This window comes from Varroa destructor, unplaced genomic scaffold (assembly GCF_002443255.2).
Source record: "Varroa destructor unplaced genomic scaffold, Vdes_3.0 BEIS01000003.1, whole genome shotgun sequence".
Classification (NCBI taxonomy): domain Eukaryota; kingdom Metazoa; phylum Arthropoda; class Arachnida; order Mesostigmata; family Varroidae; genus Varroa; species Varroa destructor.
Genome location: NW_019211456.1, coordinates 38,687,172 through 38,711,864, shown reverse-complemented (window position 1 = coordinate 38,711,864; position 24,693 = coordinate 38,687,172). Strand labels below are relative to the sequence as shown.

General features: G+C 45.2%; 2 protein-coding genes across 4 annotated transcripts in view; both read right to left on the bottom strand.

Moving 5' to 3' along the window:
- Positions 1-17,428, bottom strand: part of LOC111246349 (uncharacterized) — a 26,797-nt gene extending 9,369 nt beyond the window's left edge. Inside the window, exons 1-3 of one of the 3 annotated variants that reach the window (XM_086983900.1) lie at positions 16,923-17,419; positions 5,581-6,083; positions 4,561-4,952 (exon numbers count right to left, since the gene is read on the bottom strand). In XM_086983900.1, the coding sequence (XP_086840026.1) occupies positions 4,561-4,614 (54 nt within the window). In that variant the 5' untranslated portion in view covers positions 4,615-4,952; positions 5,581-6,083; positions 16,923-17,419. Of the gene's footprint in view, positions 1-625; positions 1,628-4,560; positions 4,953-5,580; positions 6,084-16,922 lie in introns of all 3 variants that reach the window. The other 2 variants (XM_086983899.1, XR_002671649.2) reach the window with 2 other exon arrangements.
- Positions 1-24,693, bottom strand: part of LOC111246347 (glutamate receptor ionotropic, kainate 2-like) — a 294,379-nt gene that overhangs the window by 225,422 nt on the left and 44,264 nt on the right. The window lies entirely within an intron of this gene.

Genomic DNA, 24,693 nt, shown 5'->3' with positions numbered 1-24,693 from the left:
ATACACTTTTACAATCCGCATGAAGCGTTTGCATACTGTTTATGCTGATACATTTTTGTGTGGGACAAATGATTTTGTCGCTTGTTACGTAGTTGTGATTTAGTGAATTGCGGTTTTATTTCGGTCTCTCAATTTATCTCAAAGTCTGCGCAGAACCATTAGTCAAACAATTTTTTTTACGCAATTAAAATGAAGTACAACAACAAGTTTCCTCAGCGAACACGCAGACGAGAACTGTTTCAAATCTGGGGACGCCAATGGCACAGTTAGTGGGATATATCAACAAGTTCTCCTTTCCTTAAACGAGCGAAAAAAGCGTTTGTTATTAAGGTTGGGCAATTCGTCCATGTTTACAGCAGAACACCTGGTCGTACCGCAACGGTGAGCAGTGTTGCGTATAATCCCTCTACGTGCTAGTATTAAGTTTTAAAGCATGTAGCTTTCGAACCAGCATTTGTTTATTTATTCGCAAGTGGATCTGATGCAAATTTCACGGCAAAAAATAGAGACATCAGTATCTGTATCATGGTACGGCCGTCATAGTTGTTGGAACCAAGATGCTATTCGGTTTTGTGCTATTCTCCTCTTCTTCATAATAGAACGAGGAAAGCTGTTGCTGGCTCACCTTGGATGATTGCAGCGGCAGAGACTTCGAACTGTCGACGCGGTCTTCTGTGACGTGCTGTGGTATTTTGTGGTTGCAGTGGCCGCGATTCTGACGCTGATGTTACGACTACTACTTCCTTCGGTCTGTGGCGCGTACTGACGCTGGTAGAAACGAAGAGTCGACTGCTGCCGTTGAGTTAGGCTGTAGAGCGCTAACTCGCCAGCGGAAATAGAAATGGCAGGACTACAGCAGAAGAACTTAAAGAAATGGTCCCGGTGTCTGCTGCGGCCACCGCAGGAATTACGGCCGAGACCGTGCTTCGTGGTAGCGAGGTCCATGTGCTCTATTCCGACGTGGCAGTGGCCGGAAAGCAATCGTAAAAAGTTGGACCTGTGCGTCAATTTCTGCCACTTGCCGCCGCTAGTCGCCTCTGAATAGTCTTGCTGAGCCTGCTACTCGCACATCTGCCTGGCAGCATTCTAGCTCTAGCTATACCACAGACAAACCGTTCAGATGCCGACAAGCCGCAAAAATGCTTCTAGTTACCTTGACCGAGCCGTTCATAGGGTACAAGCATAACCTGGCTGCCTGATTCCATACCAGACAGCACGAGATCAAGTGGAAAAGGTTCGGTATGGTCGCAAATTCAGGAAATGTCGGAGGGCTATATATTGCATGAAGGAGACAACGCGCCGCCCCATCGCTATGTACGAAAAGGCGATTTACGTTGTTGGCAGTTTGGACTTGTAGCTCAGGCTGACCGGCGGAAGGTGGGGAAGGAGTGTGCCAGCCATGAAGACTACTTTTGAGGGCCTTGCAGTACGATATTGCATGGTAGACAGCCACCCGTTCGGAAATGATGAAAGAGTTCATGGAAGGGTTGCTATTGTAACGGGAGGACGGCTAGTTTATAGAGGTGGAACCATTTTTGATACGAAAAAGTTTACACATAGCCTTACGCACACACCCATTTATCCTGTGTACATTCGGACGAACTACGGTGGTAGCGCGAAAGGGCACCTGGAATTTGTAATAGGAATAGAGGAGCCACCCATCGTACCCGAATGTAATAGAGTTGTCCGTGCGACGATGAATATATACATATATACAATACACACATATGTTTTTCATGAAGCATTAGGACTTCGGCCGTGTAAGTAGATATTCATGTTATCCTGCCGGTCGACAGTTGTATATGGACGTACGTCCGTGTATGCTAAATATCGAAGTAGAGATATAATCATTCCTACGCTGAAACAGAACTGGCAATTGTTGATGAAATTACGATGTTATGGAGCATCTTGAAACATGTGCATATATAAATGCATCCCAGAAGGACACCCAATAAACTAAAATTAATCTATATATCGAAATATACGTATTTCTGTTTACGTCTACATTCGTATTTGCCGATCGGTCAACTCGAAGTTACGTCATAGAAATATCTATTTAATAAAAAACATACAGTTGTAGCTTTTGAATAATGTCTAAAGCTAGCGAATTTGTAAACCTTTTCTGCAGAGCAAACTCCTTCCAAAAGGGGCGTCGTTTTGCGTCAGCGAGGATAGGAGGCAAAAGGGGGCAGTGTGCCCTTCTCCCCATGTAAACCCCCCACACAAGTGAGTATAGCGAAGACTTTAGTGGCTGCGTGTCGGCGGTAGCCTTGGTTGTGACGCGCCATAGACAGCCTCAGTGCGCTTCTGCGTGTTTATGTGTCTGTGTGTGCTCTATAGTCAGTCATTGGCGCGGTTGCAGCAGAAGCGGTATACCCAGAGATTCAACTGCGAATCCCGTGAAAGGCAGCCTCGAAAGTCAGGTAATGGAGTTCCATCTATTCCTTCTCTTTCTCGGCACGACTCTGTCCCTTGGGAATAATTTGCAACTTTCGGACGACTAAGCACATAGGCCTTTGCTGTTTCCTCCCATCGTCTGTTGGCATGCCAAGCCAGGCAGAGCAGTGATCATTCGCGCATCCCCTTTCGCCTCTGAACACTGCAGGCACCGGGCGTGTCGCTGTTCGGGTGAGCCTGGCAGCCCCCTACCTACCCGAGCCAACTCTTGGTCTAACTCGGTCTGACGTTTCCGTGTCCGCAGTTATGACTGGAACAACTTGGCTCTAAAGCAGCGATGCCACAGACGCCATTGGCAGAAGGCTAGTGCAAGCAGGGCCGCACCCATGCCCGCCATCATGCTTTGCGCGTTCAGTTTCAGCAGAATATTGCCATTTCGAAACAAGTTAACGTTTTACCGACGTAAATATAAGTGTCTACGATAGACAGATAGATAGAGAATACCTGATAACTCACGAAGCAAAAGCCAATAAAAAATATTGCTATATCGGGGCGTCTTTAGTAGTTCTATACTCGCTGGCGAATTGCGGAGAGCTAGAGGTAAGCTGACTAATAATGAGATTGCCTATCACACTATTGCGGCTAGTGGCTATCCATATGAATGATGTGTGCAGCATTAAGATAAAGCAACTCAAACGGAACCTGCTATGTTAACAGCATAGAGCAGTTGAACGTCAAGGAAAATCCTGTCCTTCAAAAAAAACGTATTTGTATCTCATTGCCTGTGTGAGGATGTATTGAACACCACACGCGTAATTTGGATTTAGTTACGTGACTAATCCACGTATATTATGTGGTCTGCCATAAGGTATAGCCGGTTTTCAAGGATAATTACGTCTCATAGTGGCTGTATCCAGCGGAACGCTCTGTCTGCCACTAATTTCCGCCTACATGAGCATCGCATATCCTTGACATGATTCAGGTTGAGCTGAAGGGCGTAAACGCTTGCCATGAGGTTAAGAAGCGTCAGATTTGTTCTTCTAACGGGACGGGGGAAGGGCGGATTTATAAAGAAAGGCTTGCCTGATGTGACGGCAGAACAAATGGTAATAATCATTGGCCTGTGGAGAATTACATAGAGCGGATTTGCTACGAGATAACAGCACCACAAATCGTAGGGCATAATTCTCTTCTGTGGCTGAATTGGCGAATGCGCCGACGGCTGTGTGGTAATTGACCCTCGGTATTGCTCCTGTAGTACGGATCGAGGACAAACAACACACACTAAGAGCAAAACGACAGTATTCGACTGCAGAGCGATCTTATTCAATTAGATTTCGTAGTCATTACCACTGCTACACTGCGATATCGCGTCAGTGTAGCCGAACGCAAATGCAGGAGCACCCTCCGTCCGCTAGACTCGGATAACATAGTAGGTAGTTGTGAAAGTACGCGTGGTCGTCCTCATCTCCCTCAGTATGCTAACCGTATTCAAGTGTCGCATTGCCCGTAGCCATGCTTTGGGCCACGCTCCCTAAGCTAAACCAGAAAATAAAGGCGAAAGAAAAAAAATGGAACGCCAGACGTATCCATATTAATCCTTCGTCCTCAAGGCAGAAAAACAGTAAGAGTGTATTGATACTACTGTTTACGGAGCGGACGGAAAAAACGGGGATCGTGAGGAAATCAGATCAAACAGGCTGTCTAGACATGGAATAGCTTGCAAGAGTCATTATTTCCTTTTGCTATGGCCTGCTGGTACTACTGCTACTAGGCCACTGTCGCAGGTCCTTTCGCGCGTTCTGCGGTCTGTACAATTTTGCTCGGTGTAAATAATCGAGCAATGGCTCAACTCAACTGTTGGAGGAGGGACCGTACAAAATGTTGTTTCCGTAGCACCCACAACAGCATTCCGGCAGCCAAAAAAATACGTCCCCCTTTTGGCCCTCAACGAGAGGCTCGTTTGCCTACAAATAGCTGATCAGGATCTCTTAGATATCTTTCCGGCTGGCGCTGGCCTTGCACGTTGCGTTCACTCGCACTCATCCGAAAAGACATGTGATGCTCAAGGCGAAGTCGGTTCGTGCAGACCACTAATTAGAATAAGTGCACCGAGGCCTGGAGCCGACTGGCCTGGTCGAACAGGCCGCAGAGGAGACGCACCCAACTGGTAACGGAAGACGAATACTGCCACACAATGTGACCCCGATGCGCCATCAATTCCGAAGGATTTCTTCAGTAACCAGTAGATAGATAGCCCGAGGGTCGCGCTGAACGCATAACCATGGCTTAAGGAGCTACCAAACCATTCGACGCACTTCGGATTGTTAAGTCAAGCATTTTTCCATGTACATCTAGGTGATAACGAACCACAACAGTACTCTTTATAATTCATCACTCGAAGACATCACAACACGTTGGGGTAGCTGGGGCATCACACATAGTTGACGTAAAAGGACTGGTGCAAGATCCGCAGGTCACACGCAGTTTGGTGTAGGCAAATTGGCCTTTTAGTCTTCGGGGCTTATCTGACATAATAATACACTGATACTCACCTGAAACACAAACAGACAAATGTTAGTGAATATAATAAGCGCATAATAACATTGCGGAAATGTAACTAAGGGTAAACTAAACTGACAGGCTCTCGGCAAAATAATAAGCAATAAGAAAATAGTAGCAATAAGTATTCGAGTAACCATCCCAACGTTACAAGTTTCCACACAATTGAATTTAGTTACACCTAACGTTCAAATAATTGGCAAAATTGCTACGAAACATGGTCTCTAAACCACTACGACATTAGTAAGACATTTTCAGCCCACTTTCGAATAGGGTTGTTTGCCTAAAGCTTCTTAATAGATAATACGTATGCCTTAGAAACTATAGGCCGGTGTTTTGAGCTCTATGTCCCCAATCGCAGTAGCACTACATCGGGCGTCTGCCCTCCAGTACGAAACACGCAGTGTTTGCCAAAATTTAAATTCGCGATTCATATGTCTCTAAAACCAGCAGGCAGATTTGTTACCATCACAGCGCTACGAATATATAGTTCAAAGACTGTTTCGTTATAACTGTTAACGCTAATGCCGTTCTCTGTAGCTGGAAGCGTATGCGTGTCCATATAAATATGATATATATATTAAAAAAAACATATATATACATATAGGCGTATGTATGTACATGTATTAACGTATGTTGATAGATGAAACGGATCTCTGGATAAACACACACTCCATATCACAGGCCCGCATCGCGGGTTCGCTCGCGAGTCTTTGCTATTCTGCTGGAACGTGCCGGTGCCATTAGCCTGACTCAGTCCGTGCTACTGAGATCATCATGACAAAGGATGCCGTGCGGTTCTTGGCTTAAACGGTGGCGATCCAGCCGATAGTGGGTTATGATCGTATTACTTGGTCATGTTGATGAGTAAGGGGTGCAGATAAGGACGCCAGTCATAAGGTTCTGACACCAAGCGAAGGAGACGAACGGGATCTAACGGAATGCTGTACCACTACGGCACTGCTGACGATTGCCGCAAATGAGAGCGAGAAACGGACGAGCGGTTTTCGTTTAAACTGTGATCGATAGCAGATAGACAGACGCAGAGCATCAGCAGCATCGAGCTTCGATGAATGCCTGCGGCGTCTGCTGAAACCGATGCACACTCAACTAACCCGACCCGCCTGAAACAACAGCAAAAACAGGCCGGGAACGCTTAAAGCAATGCGATTCTGTTACTTTACAGCTGCTTTTGTTAGAGGCCTTATACAGCGTTACCGTTCGTAGCCAGTAGGCGCGTTCTGAATTCTATATTAGCGTTTTTGAGCTTCACCTATCTCATTCCAAATAAAATACTGTCATAAGAATGAGACAGTTCCTGGAAAATGTAAACAGTACCGTACAGCGTGTTTCTCGTACGGCTCATCCCAGGATACTATTTTCTCAGATAGACTACGTTATTTATGGAACACCGTTGGAAAGAAATTCTCCCTGGGTTTCGTTGCTTCTCCTTCGCTGGAAGCCGTTATCAAAAAAAAGCGGTTTCTCGCTTACCGGCTTACCGATAACACTGGGCAATGATACGTGCTTCAAAATCAAATGTAAACAACAATATCGTAAAACCATGAGAAGTTAGTCTCAGCGACCATTGTGTTTCAGGAACGCTTGTTCATCGACTAAGCCTGGTTACGGGAACTTTGGAGAACCTAGTGACGCTTCGATTTCCGTTAAATTTGTTGTTGCCTCTGATCTCCCTCCCCGCCGTTACTGCGCAGCCCTCTCATCCTCATTCTCTTCGTCTTTCCCTCATGCGTCCCACCTCCTTCTGCCATTTTCTGTTCCTGTCTTTCATCCTCACAATTAGTTGCCACAGGAAAACCGCTTGCCAAAGTACCGCGGTGGCAGCCTAGATAAGCTAGCGGTAACCCACTCCTCGCTAACTTTTGACTTTGACTCCCTTTGCCACACAAGGAGATCGCCTAAGTTGTTTACTCAGACGCTCTGCTGGGCCAATTATGTTCTGCCGCATGAAACATATTTGGCCTGTTACTTTTCGTTGTCGCATGTAGCAAGTAAATCAAAACAGATTGACATTCGTTATAAAAAAAAAAGGTCGTTTCTTTAAGGAAGTTCTACATTAAGAAGTAATAACCCGGATAACGTCGGATAACCCGGATAAACGGTGGGCAGGTTAAAATAGCACAAGCTGGCCACAATTTCTCTACTGAAAAGGATCTTGACTGCTGGTGCTTTTACTATTGAAGTTGTTTTCAACCTATAGTCTAATCCAATACATATGTGATGGTAGTGGGCGTGCAACGGTACAATTTTGCTGGCAACGTAAATAGAAACCACCGAGAAACAATCCCTTGTCGCAGGCACATGTACGGGTTTATGTAACTGCTACTCGTAGTTGGGATGAGCTCGGTAAGACCACCGATCTCTATATTCCGAATGTGGTGTGACTACAGTATGCGAGAAGAGTATTGTCCCGAGAAAAGTCCTCTTCCTCTTCAAAGGAAGCAAGAAACAATATTCTTGGGTTTTCTGCGTTCCGAATGTCACGTAGAGTCATTGTGCTTGAGTGCTCCATAAGGAAAAAACGTACGGAGCCACATTGTTGCATAAGGACTCATTGGCTTCACGACACAGTGCATTAAATAGCTCCTTCATGTTGGTCCTGGCGGGGTATTGGTGGCGGGGAGCGAGACTAAACGGGTCGAAGTCGTCTGCCTACAGAACAAACAAGTGTAGATACAACGCTGAAAGGAACGATCGTTCTCTCCAACAAACGCATACTGGGCACGGTAGACAAGCAGGCAGGCGTGCCTGTTCTTTCGCAAACGACGGCAGACACTGCAGGAGACTTAGCGAACTAGCTAGCCTAGGACAGGCTGATGCTTCTCGTTCCTTCCTTTTTTTTGGCAAGCGGTGAACCATCCTACCTGTGAAGCGCACAGAATGTATTCATTTAAACATCTGAAGGGGAACTCACTTAAGGAAGAGAAGACCTTCAAGAGGTTTGCGACTCTAACGGGAATCCGCATAACAGGCACAGAGGTACGCGCTCAAATTAGCTGACTAACTTGGAAGCCTTTTTTGAACCTCTTTTTCCTGTAACCTTTCTGCGCTGTTTCCCAATTTGCAGCCATGCCTTTTCATTGCTTGTTTGTCTCGTATTATACGGTAGGGTGGCAAGAGACGAGAAAGGGCATGGCACAACCAATTCTGCCCGGACCATCTCCAGGCTACTACTAGTATCTATGTCACCACTACAACCTCTACTTTTGCTAAACAAAATACGCGAGGGAATTCACCTTTGCCTGTTCCCTTTTTCTCTATGTTTAGACCTACGTTTTACATAGATAGTCTGAGTAACTCGCAAACAGGCTTCTCAAGGCTGGCAGAATGTTTGTGACGTTCACTCGTGCAGGGAGTGTTATGAAATTTCGGGGATGCCCTTCACTGGAAAAAGCCCAAAGAAGTAGAGCATTGAACAGGAGCGGTTGGGGGTTACGGAGTTACGGATGGTGGCTCAGAAAGGCACCAACGACTGTGGCAGGCGACTTTGGCAGGCAGTCTTATTTAGGTACGCAGGCAGACCAACAGAGAAGAAATTCTGCAGGCAAGGCGAAGAGAACAGGGGGCCGGAATCTGCGGTAGACGGTACGCCCCTGAGGAACACCAAACCGGAAGCTCTTAGTGCGTCTTCCAAACGGTATCTCAGCTGGACGGGGCTTAGGCAAGGGCTCATCTCAATGCCAACGGATGGGTCGCCAAGGACAAAGCCGTACAAGGAGGATTACCACGCCACGGTCGTGGTAGCTGTGCTGAGAAAACCTCAAACGTAGGAAATCTAAGATGAAGATAAGCGCTAGCTGGTTACCGAGCGAACGGCAACTGATTCAAAAAAAACGCGCATAAAAAACGGAAACTTATTTGCAAGAAAAATGAACTTGGATTCTTCCTTCGTTCATCCTTCTCTTTTAGCACCGTCACCGTCGTGGTCCGTGGAACCTTTGGCCTCTTCGTTGTCGTCGATTTCAGAAAGGGACCTGGCTAAAGGCCGACTTCTCGCTCTAAAAGATTCATGGTTTGGTCAGTGAAAGAGCGGGATCGAAGAGGGTGTTCCGCATAAGAAAATCAAGAAACGGTTGACGGCAGTAGCTAGCTTCGCCAATTTAAGCACAAAAACAGATATATATATATATATATATATATATATATATATAGACTCGTATAGAAGGTCGTCAGGAAGTTCTTTGATCGAGATGGCACCTACCTAGCGAAGCTGTACTGCCTCACGAGAGCGGCTTTTGGTATGTTGAGAGGGCAGCAAAATTTTACGCGACTCAGTGTATAGCGAAACCCACTTTAGCCAACAGAGCGGCGTTATTAAATCAGGTTTCAGCCTCAGCTTGGGTCATTCAGTACGTTCAGCCGATGCGATCAACCCATTTTATCTCTTAAGAAGTTACTTTCGTCTAAAAAAAAAACTAAGCTGGAGCTGCTTTTACCGTAACCAGTTACATCTCTCCTTCTCCGAGAAAGCCTAATGATTCGACTTCATTGCTGTGTGCTCCTGAGCTCGGGTTCATCTCTGGCTCACGACTCCTTTGGGATAAATGAGCCTTCAGGAGTAATAGTATGCAGAAGCTAGGCTAAGCCTCAGTAGATAAGAGGACTGTATGACCAGAGTGCTTGCCGAGCCACACAAAACAACGAAGCGGCAAATAGACAAGCTCTGTCGTGTGACTTGTACTACCATCTTCTATCACGCTGCTTCACATTTAATTCATCGAATGATCTAACTAAGCTTTCTCGTCCGACTATATGCACAGAACAAATAATGGCGGCTCCTCGAATCTTCAAAAATTCATCGCTAGGATTGCTCAGTCACGCCGTTTGCGTAATGACAAGTTATCCGGGTGTGCTCTCGCAGATATACATGCTGCTGAAACCTAAACGTTCACTATCGCGTTAATATTTTAAATCATCTCTCTGAACAATAGTTATCTGCTCACGTTTTGTACCTTTGAAACAACAGTCAACGTCATAGCGACATTTGGGAATAATTGGTGTTTCCCCGCCGGACTAATCGCCAGCAATTTCGGGTTCTATGGAGCTTCGGTTTCGCTGCTACTACGATGGCTCGGGATGGGGTTTCCTTCTACCATCTACGGTGGGGGACGAGAGGGGAAGGAGCAAGCCCCGGATTCCGTTTTATAGACGCTTTTAAAGTTCGTAGATTGTGTTACACATCGCCGGAACAGCGCGTTGCAATGTAGGTCTCTCTGATCCTACGGCTGGTGCTTCCAGAAGTCGCTAAAAGCGAAGGCAGCGGACGGTCTGCCTTCCAGCCGTCGCCTTCCAGTAGGCACGGGCGATGTGTTCGAGAATATCTGACCGGCCGCAAGAAGGCGACGCCGACGTCAAGACCAAGCAAGCAAGGCAAGCCAAGCCCAAGTCCCTCAACAGCATCTGCCACCCATGCGAGGAATAAGTGTCCGTGACGATCTAAGTAGCTGTAAAAGCCTATCGAATTTATAGCAGGATTTGCCCGAGCCTTTTGCGATGCTCGCTCGCTGTTACCTTGCTTCCTTTGGCGATTGGCGATGAGCCTGGGGCAAAAGCAGCCGGCGTGCAATCCCTTTCGAGAAACCGGCCTCCATCGACATTGCACACAGCGACAGTGCCCTCGGGAATGCTACTGTATCCGCTGTTGCTGGGAGAGCATTCAAAGATTACGTTTAAGTGATGGAGGCAAGCTAGCACTTCTTCTTCGTCATCAACTGAACAAAAAAGTATCTTCTAAATTCGCGCTTATGGTACACATTGAACCACTGCTGCCGCGTAGTATAGGCGGTTTACGAAAACAAACACACTATTTTTATTTATATGCTCTACTGTATTCTCTATGGATAGGAAATAGTTAAATATAGATTTTAGGTGTTTAAAATAGGCATACATCCATATACCGTAATTGCAGTACTATAGTAGGATATATAATAATATAGGATAGTAACTCCTATAGATTTGTGGATGAGCTACAGACGGTCAACAAATTCACATCCGTCTGTGCATTTATATATATGCTTATCCAGACTTAATTCATAGATCAGAGGTATTTCGGTACTCCCATTTGTTTGGTAGCGGCTCGATCAGATGATTATATTGATCGCGTCATCACTTAGGGTTGTGTGGTCTGTGTGGAAATGTATGGAGACCGTTAATCGTATATCTATGCAAGGACATTTCGTCGATATGTTTCTGCTAAACGGAATGCACGTTTGATTTTCCATGCGTTCGCCTCGGTTTGCAGCAATGGTGAAGGGACGCCACCTGCCAGCTATTATCCATCTGCCGTCACCATGTTCGTCATACATATGGCGCGAACACAATTCGGAGCGCTGCGATATTCGACGACTGGCAATGAGTAGGCAACGGACTAAGCTTACTACGAAAAACATCGTGAATGATACATTAGTGACGGTATAGTAGCTCGAATCCTAAGAATGTACCATTATGCGCTTACCCGCTTGCCTCCGCAGATATCTGTTTAACCGTCTTCTTCCCTGAAAGTGGACGCCAGTCGAGGTCCCCACCCTCTACACCAGTCGCTACCCCTAAACCCATTTCATTTCCCACTTTGCTCCGTCACCTCCTTCAAAGCATCCTATGGACGCCTATAGCATGTTGCTGAATTGAAGTAGCTTTCTGTCACATCTATGCCTTCGACTGCACAACGATTTGTTGGATTGAGCACTTCTTATTTTCTTAACCTCAGATTCGATATTATCCAAACGAGATAGTATTATGACTTCACTTACACCCTGTTCGTTGGAGCGTGCGTTTCTCTGCCAGAAATTTCTAAGCAACAGGATCATATTTTATTACAATGGTTTGGCTTCAACAAGTGTATGTAGCACTTAATCGATATAAATGTATTGATTTTTTATGAGAGTGATGAAGATTTCTCACTAGATGGGAGAACGTTGCCATTCTCCGATCAACATCTCAAGTTTTTCATTCGCAGATAAGGATCAACGTATAGAAGCTCACTATTAAAGGTGGAAAAAATTTCGAACTTATGTTTTCCTGTCAGATCCAAGTAACACGAATTTACAACGACTTTTCTTCACAACGTCCTGCTTTGTTATTATGCAGCCTTCACAACTTATTATTGAGGGACTAAGAAACGTCAGTTTTACGGTTTGGAGTTATTTACCTGCGTATGCATGCGTGTGCAGTCGACTGTGCATGCAGCGGAACCATCTGTCTAAATGAGCCTCACCAAGCTGATCTGCGACTGCTTGTGTAGATGATAAAAATAATAAATACTTATATACGAATGAGACAGATAAAGAAAGTTGTTTATGTACGCATGAATACGCACAAATAAGAAAAGATTATTTAAATATATAAACATCTTGAGACAGTGTTGGAGCGAAGATCATGCCGAAACACTCCTGCTGCTCCGATACAATAATGTACAATGGAGAGACGACAAAAGCGTGATAGACAGGTAGGCAATGGGGGTTAAGGGTACAGACAAACACACGGGTGTAGGCGTATTTATCATTATCACCATAATTTTGACATCATTTACATTAGAAGTTCCGTCTGGAAGCAAATATGTTTTGTCTCGTAGAATTGAATACCGACGAAGCCTGTTGTTACTCATTACGATTAAGTAATGAATGTATGTCAACCGAACTACTACTGCCAGGTTTTATGGAAGCTGTGTAAGTTTGTCGCTAGCAATAGAGGACAGCTGAAGGAGCAAGCTTGGTGATGGTCGAATCGTCATTTTCGGTTTTCCGGTTCCGCTGAGTGTCTGCTGGCCGAATTGAACTCCGACTGGCTTTAGCTTCCCTTTGTGTGTTGCCAACCCCCAAGCTATTCTCTTATCCCACTCCTTTACCTTTCTGGTCCTTCCACTTTATATCTGGGGTTCTCTCTGGCATTGGAACGTTAGAATGCTCGTTTCCTCCCTGAACTTTTCCGACTGCAGTCCACCTACAAGACTGTTCTTGTTTGCTAATTAAAAACTTCACTCATTTTGAGCAATTTAGCGTGTTTGTTTTTTTCTGTGCTGTTAGCTGGCCAGTTCGCGCACAATGTAGTGCTGATGGGATGCGTACGCTTTGCCTTGATATACGCAAACACCGGTGGCTGCTAAGAACCTGCATTAGTACCGAGCAGCGACTCGACTCGGGCCATCCCTCTAATCATAAACTGTTGTAGTCATAGCTGTAATCATGGTTGTTTTCAGCAGGCAGCGGCCGTTCCTAATGCTCTATGTGATAATGCCTAGGGCTTATATCCCTACCAAGAAGCAATGCCTGCCGGATTTGGTGGCTCTCGTATATTTCTAACCGCAAAACACAATAGTGGTTATGCACAGTAAAAGGGGTATCTGTTCTGTTGTTATCATATGAATTGTTGGCACGGCTAGAGGCAGGGACCGAAGTGGGGCTTAACGATTCTAAGGTTGAAACCTTGACCCCCCCCCCCCCCTTAAGAGTGGGAACTGCACAAAACAGCGCGCGGGTGACACACCATGAGCGCGAACAGTGGAACCAAGTCAAGTCGTTGGCAAGAACGCATACAAACGACCGTTGGGCGGAGGGTTGTCGACTCGCCATAGAATAGGGCAAATGGAACGCACCCTGCTTTGTCGGACGTCAAACCCTCATCCTCGGCAAGGTCCTTTCAACTATCCTACAACTCCTTTTCCTCACCTATGTGTGGTGCCCTTCTCCCGTTGACCGCGAGGGCGCAGTAGCTCCTTTCAGTGCCATGGACTTCGAAATAGACGTCCCCGTCTCCAAAGCTTTACTTGATGAGCATCGACAGGAACGGCCTCTCCCTATACTTTTGGCAGTTGCTTCGCTCTCTCTCGTCTCCCTATAGTCTGTTTTGCCTATTCTAGCGTGATTCAAAGCCTTAAGCCTCATGCGCTGACGGATATGATAGATGTTGCCATATTGTTGGCATTCCTATATAGTTTTGGTCACTAAGCATAGCCAGCTAGAGGCCGGACCATTGGTAGCCGTCGTCGTTCCGAGCGTTCATCGAATAATACGAAACGCTTTGAAATCTTCCATTCGTTTGTACTGTCGATACTCAAAAGTCCAGCCGGTGGGCGTCTACAGTAACGGCAAGAGGATAAAACGCTGTGATGCATCCGTCCAAGAGCGTTAATGTGTGCGCGACACGTAGTTAGCGTCCAATGCGGAACGGTTGCACCGGTTTGTTGCATAGTAGTAACGCTGATGGTAGTGATTTGTTCTCGCCGTAGTAGCGTCTTTACGCGTTATCCACGGTACGGGCACCGTATCCACGATGACAGCGGTCGCCATCATAATTGCCGTACTACTTCCAGGAATCGTGCAGTAAAAAAAAAAAGGAACTCGTGAGTGTGCGTAGCAGAAATGCATGACGTTTTACACTTTACTTAACGTCGTCTCACAACGGATGGCGGTCCTTGCAAGAATAACCGGCGTCGCCCCTTCCTTGAAGGCTTCCACTACTAATAGCTGTATGGTTTGTAAATGGTTTTTCTCTATAGTGGCCGCAGCTTCTCCCCGAGGCTGAGCTGTACGTAAGCCACACCCAGAAGAAAAATGTCAGCCAAATATAAGAAGAGAAGGAGACACCGAGGGTTGGAGAAACCGAGATAAACTGAATAGTAGAACAGAACCGTCATCTGGGGAAGGACGCAGGGTGTTCAGTAACGTGTGTGCCCTGCTGCCGCTGCCAGTGTGTCTGGCAGCTGGCGGGCGGGAAAGGGGAGGTTATAGCGTCTGTGTAACAGCATTTAGCCAATGGATGATAATGCTAAACACGCGCAAAGATCGTTCTTTTCCACCCCTTCTCTCTTTCTCTCTCTCTGTCTCTGTTTTCGCTCGTATTTTGATTCGGGTGTTGCCTGACGGTAGCGACTCGTGTGTGCGAACAACGTTAGGCGCGCTGCTGTCAGTAGCTTGCCCGTGTCGTCCATCGCCCCGTGCCGATCTGCTGGCAATGTCGAGGTGGCGTCACGCTGTTATACCACCGCCTCGTCGTGTGCATCGAGCTTCGTCGAAAGCTAACTCGAACGAACCGTGTTTTGGCTGCTGGGACAGACTTTAGGGGAGACTTCGCTCTCGTCTTCGGCAGTTCCTATTGCTCCAACTGGCCGCGCTCGTTAGTTGCCTTTACCCAGCTGCCTCGGCGTCACCCACCACTACCGTCTACCAGCTCTGATTCCTGCGACGTCGCCAACTGAGCCAGCAAACACGTAGAAGAGGGTGATATATGAATGGAGCTAAGCAAAGCGGTAAAAACACGAAACGAGAGCAGTATTGCTGTTTGCAATGCGACGGGTTCAGAAGCTTCCACTACGTTCCTGCCCTCGCCGCCGTCCTGCAGCCGCCAGCAGCAGCGGTTAAACTGGTGTGGACGGCCGACTTGTGCGGCGCCCGGCATCAGAATCAGGAGGGCCGATCCGGCACAATGTTTTTAGCTTTCTTTTGGAATCGCTGATTTTGACCCCACTACGGTCGGCCGTACCACAACAGTAGACGGAGTCGTCGCCAGCATCGGAGCGGCGCCGACAACGACAGCACCACAACCATTCCCGTGGCGGAAAGGCCATTGCGTGCCGCCATTGGACATGCGTTAGCCCAAATCAGTATCGCTTCTGAATTGCGCTGCCGCGACTTTTCTGCACCGTCGAGCTGCCGTCGTCGTGTTGTCGGCTGGTTCCTCCTTTTACCTCCATCCCCAGTCCGGCCGACGAGGCAATTGTGATCGATAAGATGTGGAGAAAACAAATTGGGTAGCAATGGGGTCGACAACAACATATAAATCAACAATAACGAAGTCCAAATGAAAGTAATACGTTAGCTGAAGGGTAGCGGCAAGTGGTTCATCGTGACTTTCGTCTTTCAATAGTTGACTTCATCTAATTAATAACATAACATTATTCGTTTTATTGACAAATTCGGCCCTTCTACTCGATAATAAAAACAGTACAGCGCGTCAGTTTTGTTAATAGTATTGAGATCATGGTGTACGCAGAAAAAAAGTCACTTGTACATCTGCAGCTGAAACTGAACGAACGTTATACAGTGTTACACTGGCACACGTATTCCTACGGGCGGAATGGGCCGTTTTCTAATTTCAGTTATGGGGGTCGCAGCGATCATCAAAAGCAACCATATCGAAGAGACGGGTCCAGCTGTCTTGAGCGGGCTTAGATATACATTCCATACAGTATAAGTTCACTAATACGGCTCAATCTAGGTCCCATCAGGTGAAAGATTGTTTTCGTAATTTTTTTCGCTCCACACTAGTAGTGATAGATGGATACCACGAACACAAAAAACACAGCTGCTAGCAAAAGTCCTTGTTTCGTTGCCCTCTCGCTCGGTATCTTGCTTTGTATCTAAATCATATCCTAGATACACAAAATTCTTTTACTTTACAAGGTAATATGACTATGAAACTATTCTACAATATAGGCGTAAAGTTGATTGACTAGCTTTTCTAAATCGCTTTTACCTAGCTCGTTCCCGCGCATGCTGCTCTTCCTTCCGTCAGATTCAACCCCTTCCCTGTTAAGTTCACCAGTTATTTGGCTAGTAATCATTGCTTTATATTTCCTTTATAGAACTATGCTTCGAACTATCATATCTAAACCACGAATTTTTTTATTGCTAATATAATTCTATCTTCATCTTCCATATAACGAATGAGTAACTCTTCAAAATAGTTTCCAATCCGCTACTCTAATATATTTTTATTTACTTTGTTGCTAGCTATTTTTGCTCGGTTTCTTTTGTTCAACTGTATTTGTTCATTATTTACTTCTGTTTTCTCTAATTCATTGTTGCTTTTGAATAGTGCCCTTAATACCGGGCTCATTTTTCCTTCCAAAGGGACACCCGGATTTCGTGTAGCCAATGGCCGATAACCGTTTTCGCAGGAAGCCGCTTAGCCAGAGCAAAAAGAAAAACAAATTGTTGGATACTCACCCATCACGATATTTTCCAATGTTCGCTTTAATTTGGATGACCTATTATGGTTATTATCGTTATGATCGGCTTCGCGCCTCGTAGATCTCTGCAGTTATAGAGGACAGTAGCTAAAGGTCAGCTGACATCCGAAATTATGATCTGTGACTTCGTTTTCTTGCCATTGCAACTTCTCCTCTGCATTGCATTATCTCTTACTGGTTGGCCGTCTCGGGGACAGAAAACACGAAAATCACAGAGAAAAAAATAAAGGGACAATTCCTGTGTTATCGTCTACTCTTAATTGATAACTCGTCTACGTTTCATCGCAGTTGTCGTAAGCTATTGCGGACAACCGAACCACTTCAATTCGAGCAGTATACTGTACAATCAGGTTCTCCTTCGTTGTTTTTTTATTTCAATGCTTAAAGTTAGCGCCATTTTGAAAAGAAGTATGTAAAACGACTTTATGTTTTACTTCTCTCTATGAAATGTGTTGCTCTATTCTGCTTCGATTTCTATACAAAACCAGCCCGTAAAGAATACAGAAATCATGGTAAACGGGCATCTCTGCCAAAGGCACCCTATTTACGTGAACGATCGCGCTAGGGGCTTAGACGTTCCAAAGCCAACTGATTATAATTCTCTTATCGTCCCGGATTTACTATTGCTGTTGAGGTTTTTCTATGGGGCCACGCCGAAGGGTCTAATTGTTGCAATATAGACCACTATACGTAGATTCTACGTATATATTGCATACGTATAGTAACAGCTGTGCTCCGACAACTGCACGCACAACCGTACTTGTTTTTATCACTCCTTACGAGCACCGTCACTTGAACCCGCCTTAACGCTCATGCCACGGTAGTTACTTTTGATCTGATGATAAACTGCTCTACGATAAATGTATCAGCGCATGCTTGTTTATTCGAGTATGAATGCTCAATAGTTGACCATGATGAGAACCACATTTCTACACTACACTGCCTATTTGTTCACCATCTTGACCAGATAAAGCTCTGGGTTTCCATCATAGTGTATTCTACCTGCCTCCACAAATATCTAAAGCTATCGGTTCCCATCGACTCGTAAAGCTAGTGGTAAAAGTAAGTGTCTCACAATTCTGACCGTGAAATTAGCCCAACAAAGGACAACACGACTAACACGGAAAGCAGGAAGTTAGAAGGAGTTTACATTTATGTTAAAATCTACTACAGTAAACATTATTACCACTGTTACATTAACAGAACGAAGTAGTTATTTTGCCGCGCCGGCCGTGATCATGAAGACCAGCTACTGCTTCAGTATATCAAGATTATTGAGTATAGTTCCGCTGTCCACGCACTTAAATAGTATGTATGATAGTACGTACAATGCCACGTGCGTTGCTTGCGGCTGCCAGAACTGAATGGTATGTATAGTCTGTCCTACGTCACGGCCTGTTCGCAGCAATCGAGGAGGCTGTGGCGACATGGCAAGCTATCTTTTCTACAGTTCTAGCCTGTCTTACGGCTTACAATCTACATCAGCCTGTCCTATCGAGCCTAGCATTTAACCTTACTGGAAAAGGCCGAGGCCGATCCAACCACAGCATATAACCGATAGCATCCAGCACTTGGTTACTAATTACCTCTCCTTTCGTTCGCCCCTTTTTATTGGCATCTTTCACTACCGCGGACGTCATCACTATTAACACCGGCATTACTGTCGCGATTCAGCGCAAGCTAGATCAATTTAATTTGTTTTTCTTACTCTACGCCATAGCACACAAACTGTCTCAAGTGGCAATGGGTTACGAGCAGAAGATGGCTGGTAGTGGGTAATGTTGTAATACCCGCTCGTCTGCATGGACAGCCTTGTAAGGTATGCAATTATAGCGCCCTGAGATCCAGTTGGATACGCCATGGAATGAGCAACAACGTTGGAAAGCAACGGAGGTAGCATCGGCGCCGCTGGGGGCAGTAGGGCTAACGAAGGTACTCGTGATGGAACAAGTGCGTTGGCGGCGACAAACGGAGCAGTACAGCACGCCAATGCGGACAGCAAACCTTTTTCCCCGCAGCGGCTTTTAGGGCAGTATTTCTAGCAGCTACGCAAGAGCAACCATACGTACTACATCCGAACTTTGGCTGTGTATTGGCTGCAGGTAACCGGGAGTGACTGTTGCTGCAGCAGCCGGTGGAACACATATCTGTGTTGGGAGGAGCCGTAAGTGACCGACGTCGTGGCGCTGCCGGAAACGGTCAAAATGGTCCGCAAGTCGACCGGGGTCAGACCTAGTCACCCTCATATACATAGGAGTGGCTATGGGCGAATAGGTGATGGGGATGGACAGCAGCAGAAGTGCTAGCAAAATACCACTAGCGACAGCAGCCCTAATAACGTATTTCAGCTTTGACGTTCGCTTTAACGTACCCTTGTAACAAGCGCAAGTAGAGCTGAACCCGGTTCCCGAGCGAAGTAGCTAGCGTCTCGGCGTTGCATATCGCGTGTATGATAGTATCACGACAAGCTGTCGGGGAACATGGAAATTAGGGAATCATTGCACAGCCGCTGGAGAAAGCTGCAAGAAGCGAGGCAGTAAATAGGCGAGACTGGTCGCCCTTTGCCATGGGTGTCCCGTTACTATAAGTGATCCGCTGTGCAAAATTATACGGCACAATCATATCTCTGGTATGAAGACAAGGAAATCTGTGCCATTCCTGCCCGGGCAAATGGTCCACATCTGTCGGACAGTGTTATCTATTGTTTTAAGAAATAAAACGTTTTTTTACAAGAAAATGATCACCCTTAATGTTCAGAAGTTGAATCTTTCAGTCAATGATAGCTTCGTTTTATTGTCCTAAAAGTGCACGTCCTAAGTTAGGCTATGATTTCTCCAGTCAGCGTACTTGAAGTTGCATACTGCATTCAGGTACAACGTTAACGCAAAATATTGCGAATATTTTTTTAACCTAGTCGCACAAAGGCGGTGTAATAACCGTGCTTCTAAAGCAGTCACTTACAGGATGTAACGTATACATATAAGTTAATTAGACTCTGCGGCAACTTAGTTCGTTGAATGTCTCTTGCAAATAAACGATCAGTGCACTCTGTTTTACGTATGCTTGAAATCCCGTGTACCGTATGGTTTCAGGTTCGTCACACAAATCACTGCAGCGGACTTTTGTCTTCAAACAATTTGCAGCCAATCAACACTTTGTCAAACAATGCAGCCTTAAGACACCTTAGTTTATTTCCTTATGGTTCAACAAACTTTCGGTAAAATTAAAATAATCGTGAATAATTCCATCAACTTTTTGATCTAGAAACATAGTAATTATCAAGCTCTAATATTTGTGTTCTTTTCTTCATTCATATTTAAAATAGACATTTCTTTAATAGCAAAAACCATTCTTACCACCATATCAGAGAACATTAAGATCTTTGAAATACAGGTAAAAGCGAACCTGATAATAAAGTTTGTGACCTCGAATGCATTCTGTCACAAGAACTTAAGATGATATAGACTGCTAGGTTTTTCGTTTCGTTTTAAGACACACTGAGCGATTCACACTTAAAACAGGTAGTCCTTGAACAAGCGTACTTCTTACTTGGCTAGTTTAACTACTTACTGCAAACGAAATATCCAGGAGGTCGTACCGAAATCCCACACGTTTCAACCAATATTTTCCTACCAAAAATGTTCAAGTCTGTTTACGTATTTTTACATCTGTTCGACGTGAACAACGTTCCGAAAACGCATTTTATTGTCGAGGTAACTTAGACAATTACTGCAGATATCGTATAGATTAAAGTTAAGCATCTGCTATGGAAAATTTTTCACGAGAATTTACGATATATGAGTCAACTCTGATTCTGCTCAAGTGTAAGTTTAGGGTGCCGATACCTCGAATTATTTCATTCGAGTCCCGATAAAGATAGACCCTATCTATCAAGCTTGAGGTGATGTGCGGCCCCCGGTGACAGCGGCAGGCTGGCCGAAGCAGAACGAACGCCCACCGTTTCAGTGTCAAAAATAGCTTACATGCAGGTCTATCGTTTAAGTATAAATTGCAAATCCGATAACAAAGAGTACGCTGTTAGCCCGGTTGATCTCATGATTATTTCTGACTAACTTAGCTCCTGTTCTACTTGCACTTGATGGATAAATCGAAAATGGTTGAGCCCATCTGTTTATGAACATAAATGATCGAATAATCCAAACGTTAACAAAATTTATATAAAATGTTTCAGTAAAAATCTAGTAGAAAAGGTGGTCATGAACGTTAGCTCAATAGAGGACGAAATTTACAGTTATCTAATGTAACCGCCGGTTTTTTAGCTCCTACTTTTCTTTTTGCCGATCAAGTCATATGAGCGATTGTCCGTTTCGCCCAGCTTGATATCGTCAGGTGGCAAAGCCGTTTGTGGGTTCTACGTGTCGTCGGCTTTTCGTCTTGTCTGGACTTACCTCCACGTCCTACCTTAATGTCTATCTGGCTAGTTTCCCTAAGGGTAGCCACGCAAACACCCAGTAGCGAGAAGATAGAAGTCTACGCCGCTAGCGGTTCTGTATGGCACGCGTTTGCTCCAAACACTGTGTATGAGGCTACTTCATAGGATATTCGCCTTCCCACCCTCGTTCACACTCACACGCGCTGCTGAATTTTTCGAGATTTCTCTCACAAATGTTGGTTTGCAACCCTGCCGGCGGCTTACTGCAAAGCCGTGAGGAGTGAACACCGGCAGTGGGGTTTGCCTGCTGTCTCCGTCCCGTGGAGAGCCAGCAGCAGCTGACATGGAACACCCTGGTCGCAATGTTACTAGTTCGCTAGTTTAGCTGAGAAATGGCAAACAACTTTTCTAAGAGACGGACCAATGCCACGGCCGTTCCTTTCTTCCGCGTTATAGTAGTGGATGTGAATGCTGATGCATCGTGCTATCCTCCTGGGGCTACACACGAGTAGTATGCTACATTCTGCGCTCGCCGTCAAACGCAAACGGGATAGAGTAGCTAGACGAAACGGCGCCTCTGGTCTTTGCTTCGATCTCTATGACTTTGCTGCTGCTGCCACCTCCCTTCATTGGTCGAGTCGGTTTGTTGGTCGTACAGCTGCCAGAGCTACGCGAAGTGCAAAGGGTTAGCGGAACGGGCCGTGAGGGGACGAGAGGGAGTACCGCAATCAATTCTCGACCCAGTCGACCTGCCACTGCTGTAGCTCTAACGCGGCATAGAACGCGCCACCATTCTATTTTCAACGGGAACGTCCTGACCGCACAAATCACTACCATTTTGCCACGGGCACCCGCCGACCAAGCGAGCCTATATCGTCAAAACACTCGATGTGAGCTTGGTGGATAGCTGTAGCGTTCGTTCTTCTCAGCTTTGAGGCTCTCTGCTATCCGTTTTCCATGGAGGTTATCTAAGCAAGCTTACATAGGTCTTGAAGGCCGAAAAAAATTCTACCTGGAGGCCGAACAGTTCGGAAGGCCATGTCAAGGGGAATAAGGAGCTCGATACAAGTAACACTGAACCGAGGCTAGGTTTGAAACGCTCGTAAGACCCATAGAGTTGAGATGAGCAGGCAAAACGAGGTAAAAGAGGAACTTTTGGGTCATGGTAAACTTTGCGTTCGCAAAGCCCCACACGTCCAAAGTTCTCACACCTTTCAGCGCCCGACGGCTCTATGAAGTCCTAGACTGGGACTCATTGGACCCAAAAATTGCTGCCTAATCGGTGTTACGATAGAGCGACCTTGCTGTTTACTGCTTTCGTTAATCACTAACAAACATTGAAAATATGATTGTATCAAATCCGTCTATAGCAAATCTTAAGCCAAGTGTTGGCAGTGAGTATCTATTTAAGGTCGTACAACGTAAACAGACCAATATGCGTTCTGAGAATCATTAGAAGTCAATCAATAGGTCTTACATGTCCCTTTGTAAATCTTTGAAGACGCATCTATAAAAGGTAACCTTATAGAGACACTATTTACGTGTTGTCTTATTGCTGCCTGGGTAACTCTGAGCGAATGCGGTACTTAATCAGAGCAAATAGATCCTGCTCCAACGAACGGCTCTTTCCGTTTTTAAATGTTATGTGCTATACTTACGTTATAAACGCACTCACCTAAAATACGCATAGATTAATCTTATAAAAATATACCTGAATTAGATAACTTAACGACATATAAAGAGAACTTCGCATTGTTATAAAAAAATAGTCATAATACTTTCAACCCAACAGTCAATAAAGAAAACACACATAATGTATATACTCAAGAAGCTAAGTTGATTTGTAAATGTCGGGACAAATAGTCCCTCACAGTCCTTAAGTCTTCACATAGCTTTCACATTTTTCGAAGTGTAGCTTATAATAATTTCTGATAGTATGAATAGTATCGGAATTCGCGATACCTAACAAATACGTCATCCGTTCGATTAAATCGAATCTTCAGAAGATGTTAAGATACTTGAAAAAAAATCATCACTTGTTTCGCGGTCTTTTTCTACCAAAAAGTAAAATGAGAGCTATTGGATCTATCTTTAAGAAGAGTTCACTATTAGCTCTCTGAAGCAGCATGATCTGCGATAATCAGAGCTTAATTGTGCGACATTTTACAAGCCAGGCGTTGCCTTGATTAGCTACTATGTCCATAACAAACGAATGAAACTAAATTGAATTCTTGAATAATTTTTCGTTTGCTACCTAGCTAGATATCGGCACAAACCAAAAGTGTTCATACAGTAGCGTAGTCAGGACTAGGAGCGTAGTTAAATCGTAAGATTAACTTCATAAAGTTTAAAGTAGCGCAGTCAACGGACTTTGCATTACAAGTATCTAAGCGTAGATGCAAACATCATTTTTATATAGAAACTCTGCTGTTTTAGCGTCGTCCAGTCATAGTCAGTATCTAGATTTATTCAACTTAGGCCACTCTTGATACGCCATATTGCCGCTTTTCAACGTACTTGACGTGCTCAATAAGCTAATGTATCAGAATCGTCTCACAGAAGAGGAAAGTATATTAACACTGCCCGCTTACAGCACTGGCCGTTAGCCACTCCAGCGCAAGGTTGGATCTATAAACATCACCTCAAAAAAACCAAGCAAGCTAATTTGAAGTGGAGTGATCACCGCCGCTAGTCACGTGAACCGTTATGCAGGCTCTCAGGCTCCTAATGCCAACTAACCGCTCACCTACTAGTACTTGAAGCGGCGCCTAGGGATAAATAGGTTTGTTGGACACAACCTTTACGGTGCGAGAGAGGAGGGGGGGAGGTCATGTAAGCAAAGGCTGATGTGAAAGTATCATCGTAATAGCTGTGGTTTTGTTGAAAAGAGTCGAAAATAAGAAGTAAACAACAGCACTACCTTGTCTAAGGCCAGAACTGCCGCACCGCACCGAACACATAATTACACTAACATGTGGGTACCTCTTGAAGTGTCAGTTCCTTTTCTTACTCTTATCGAGTCTTTCTTTGGGTCAAGGAGGGATTTTAGTAGGAACGGTTGGGGGATCACTCGACAGGCAATTGCGACACAATATAGCAGTAGCATAGAGAAATAGAAGCTGCTATGTACATCTCTGTCCGGCGAGGCTCCGCTGAAAGAAGTATGTCTACTTCCGCAAGATCTACACAGCCTTCTTGGCCCATCGTAGCTTTGCCATGACAGACGGACAGGACCGAATGCAGCTTTCATAGCTTCATAGTGCTACTATCATAGAGTCAACGGAGAAGAGCAACAGACATTGGCAAAAAAAAAGTGACGCCACAAAAATAGAAGATACGTTTTGACGTTGACTAC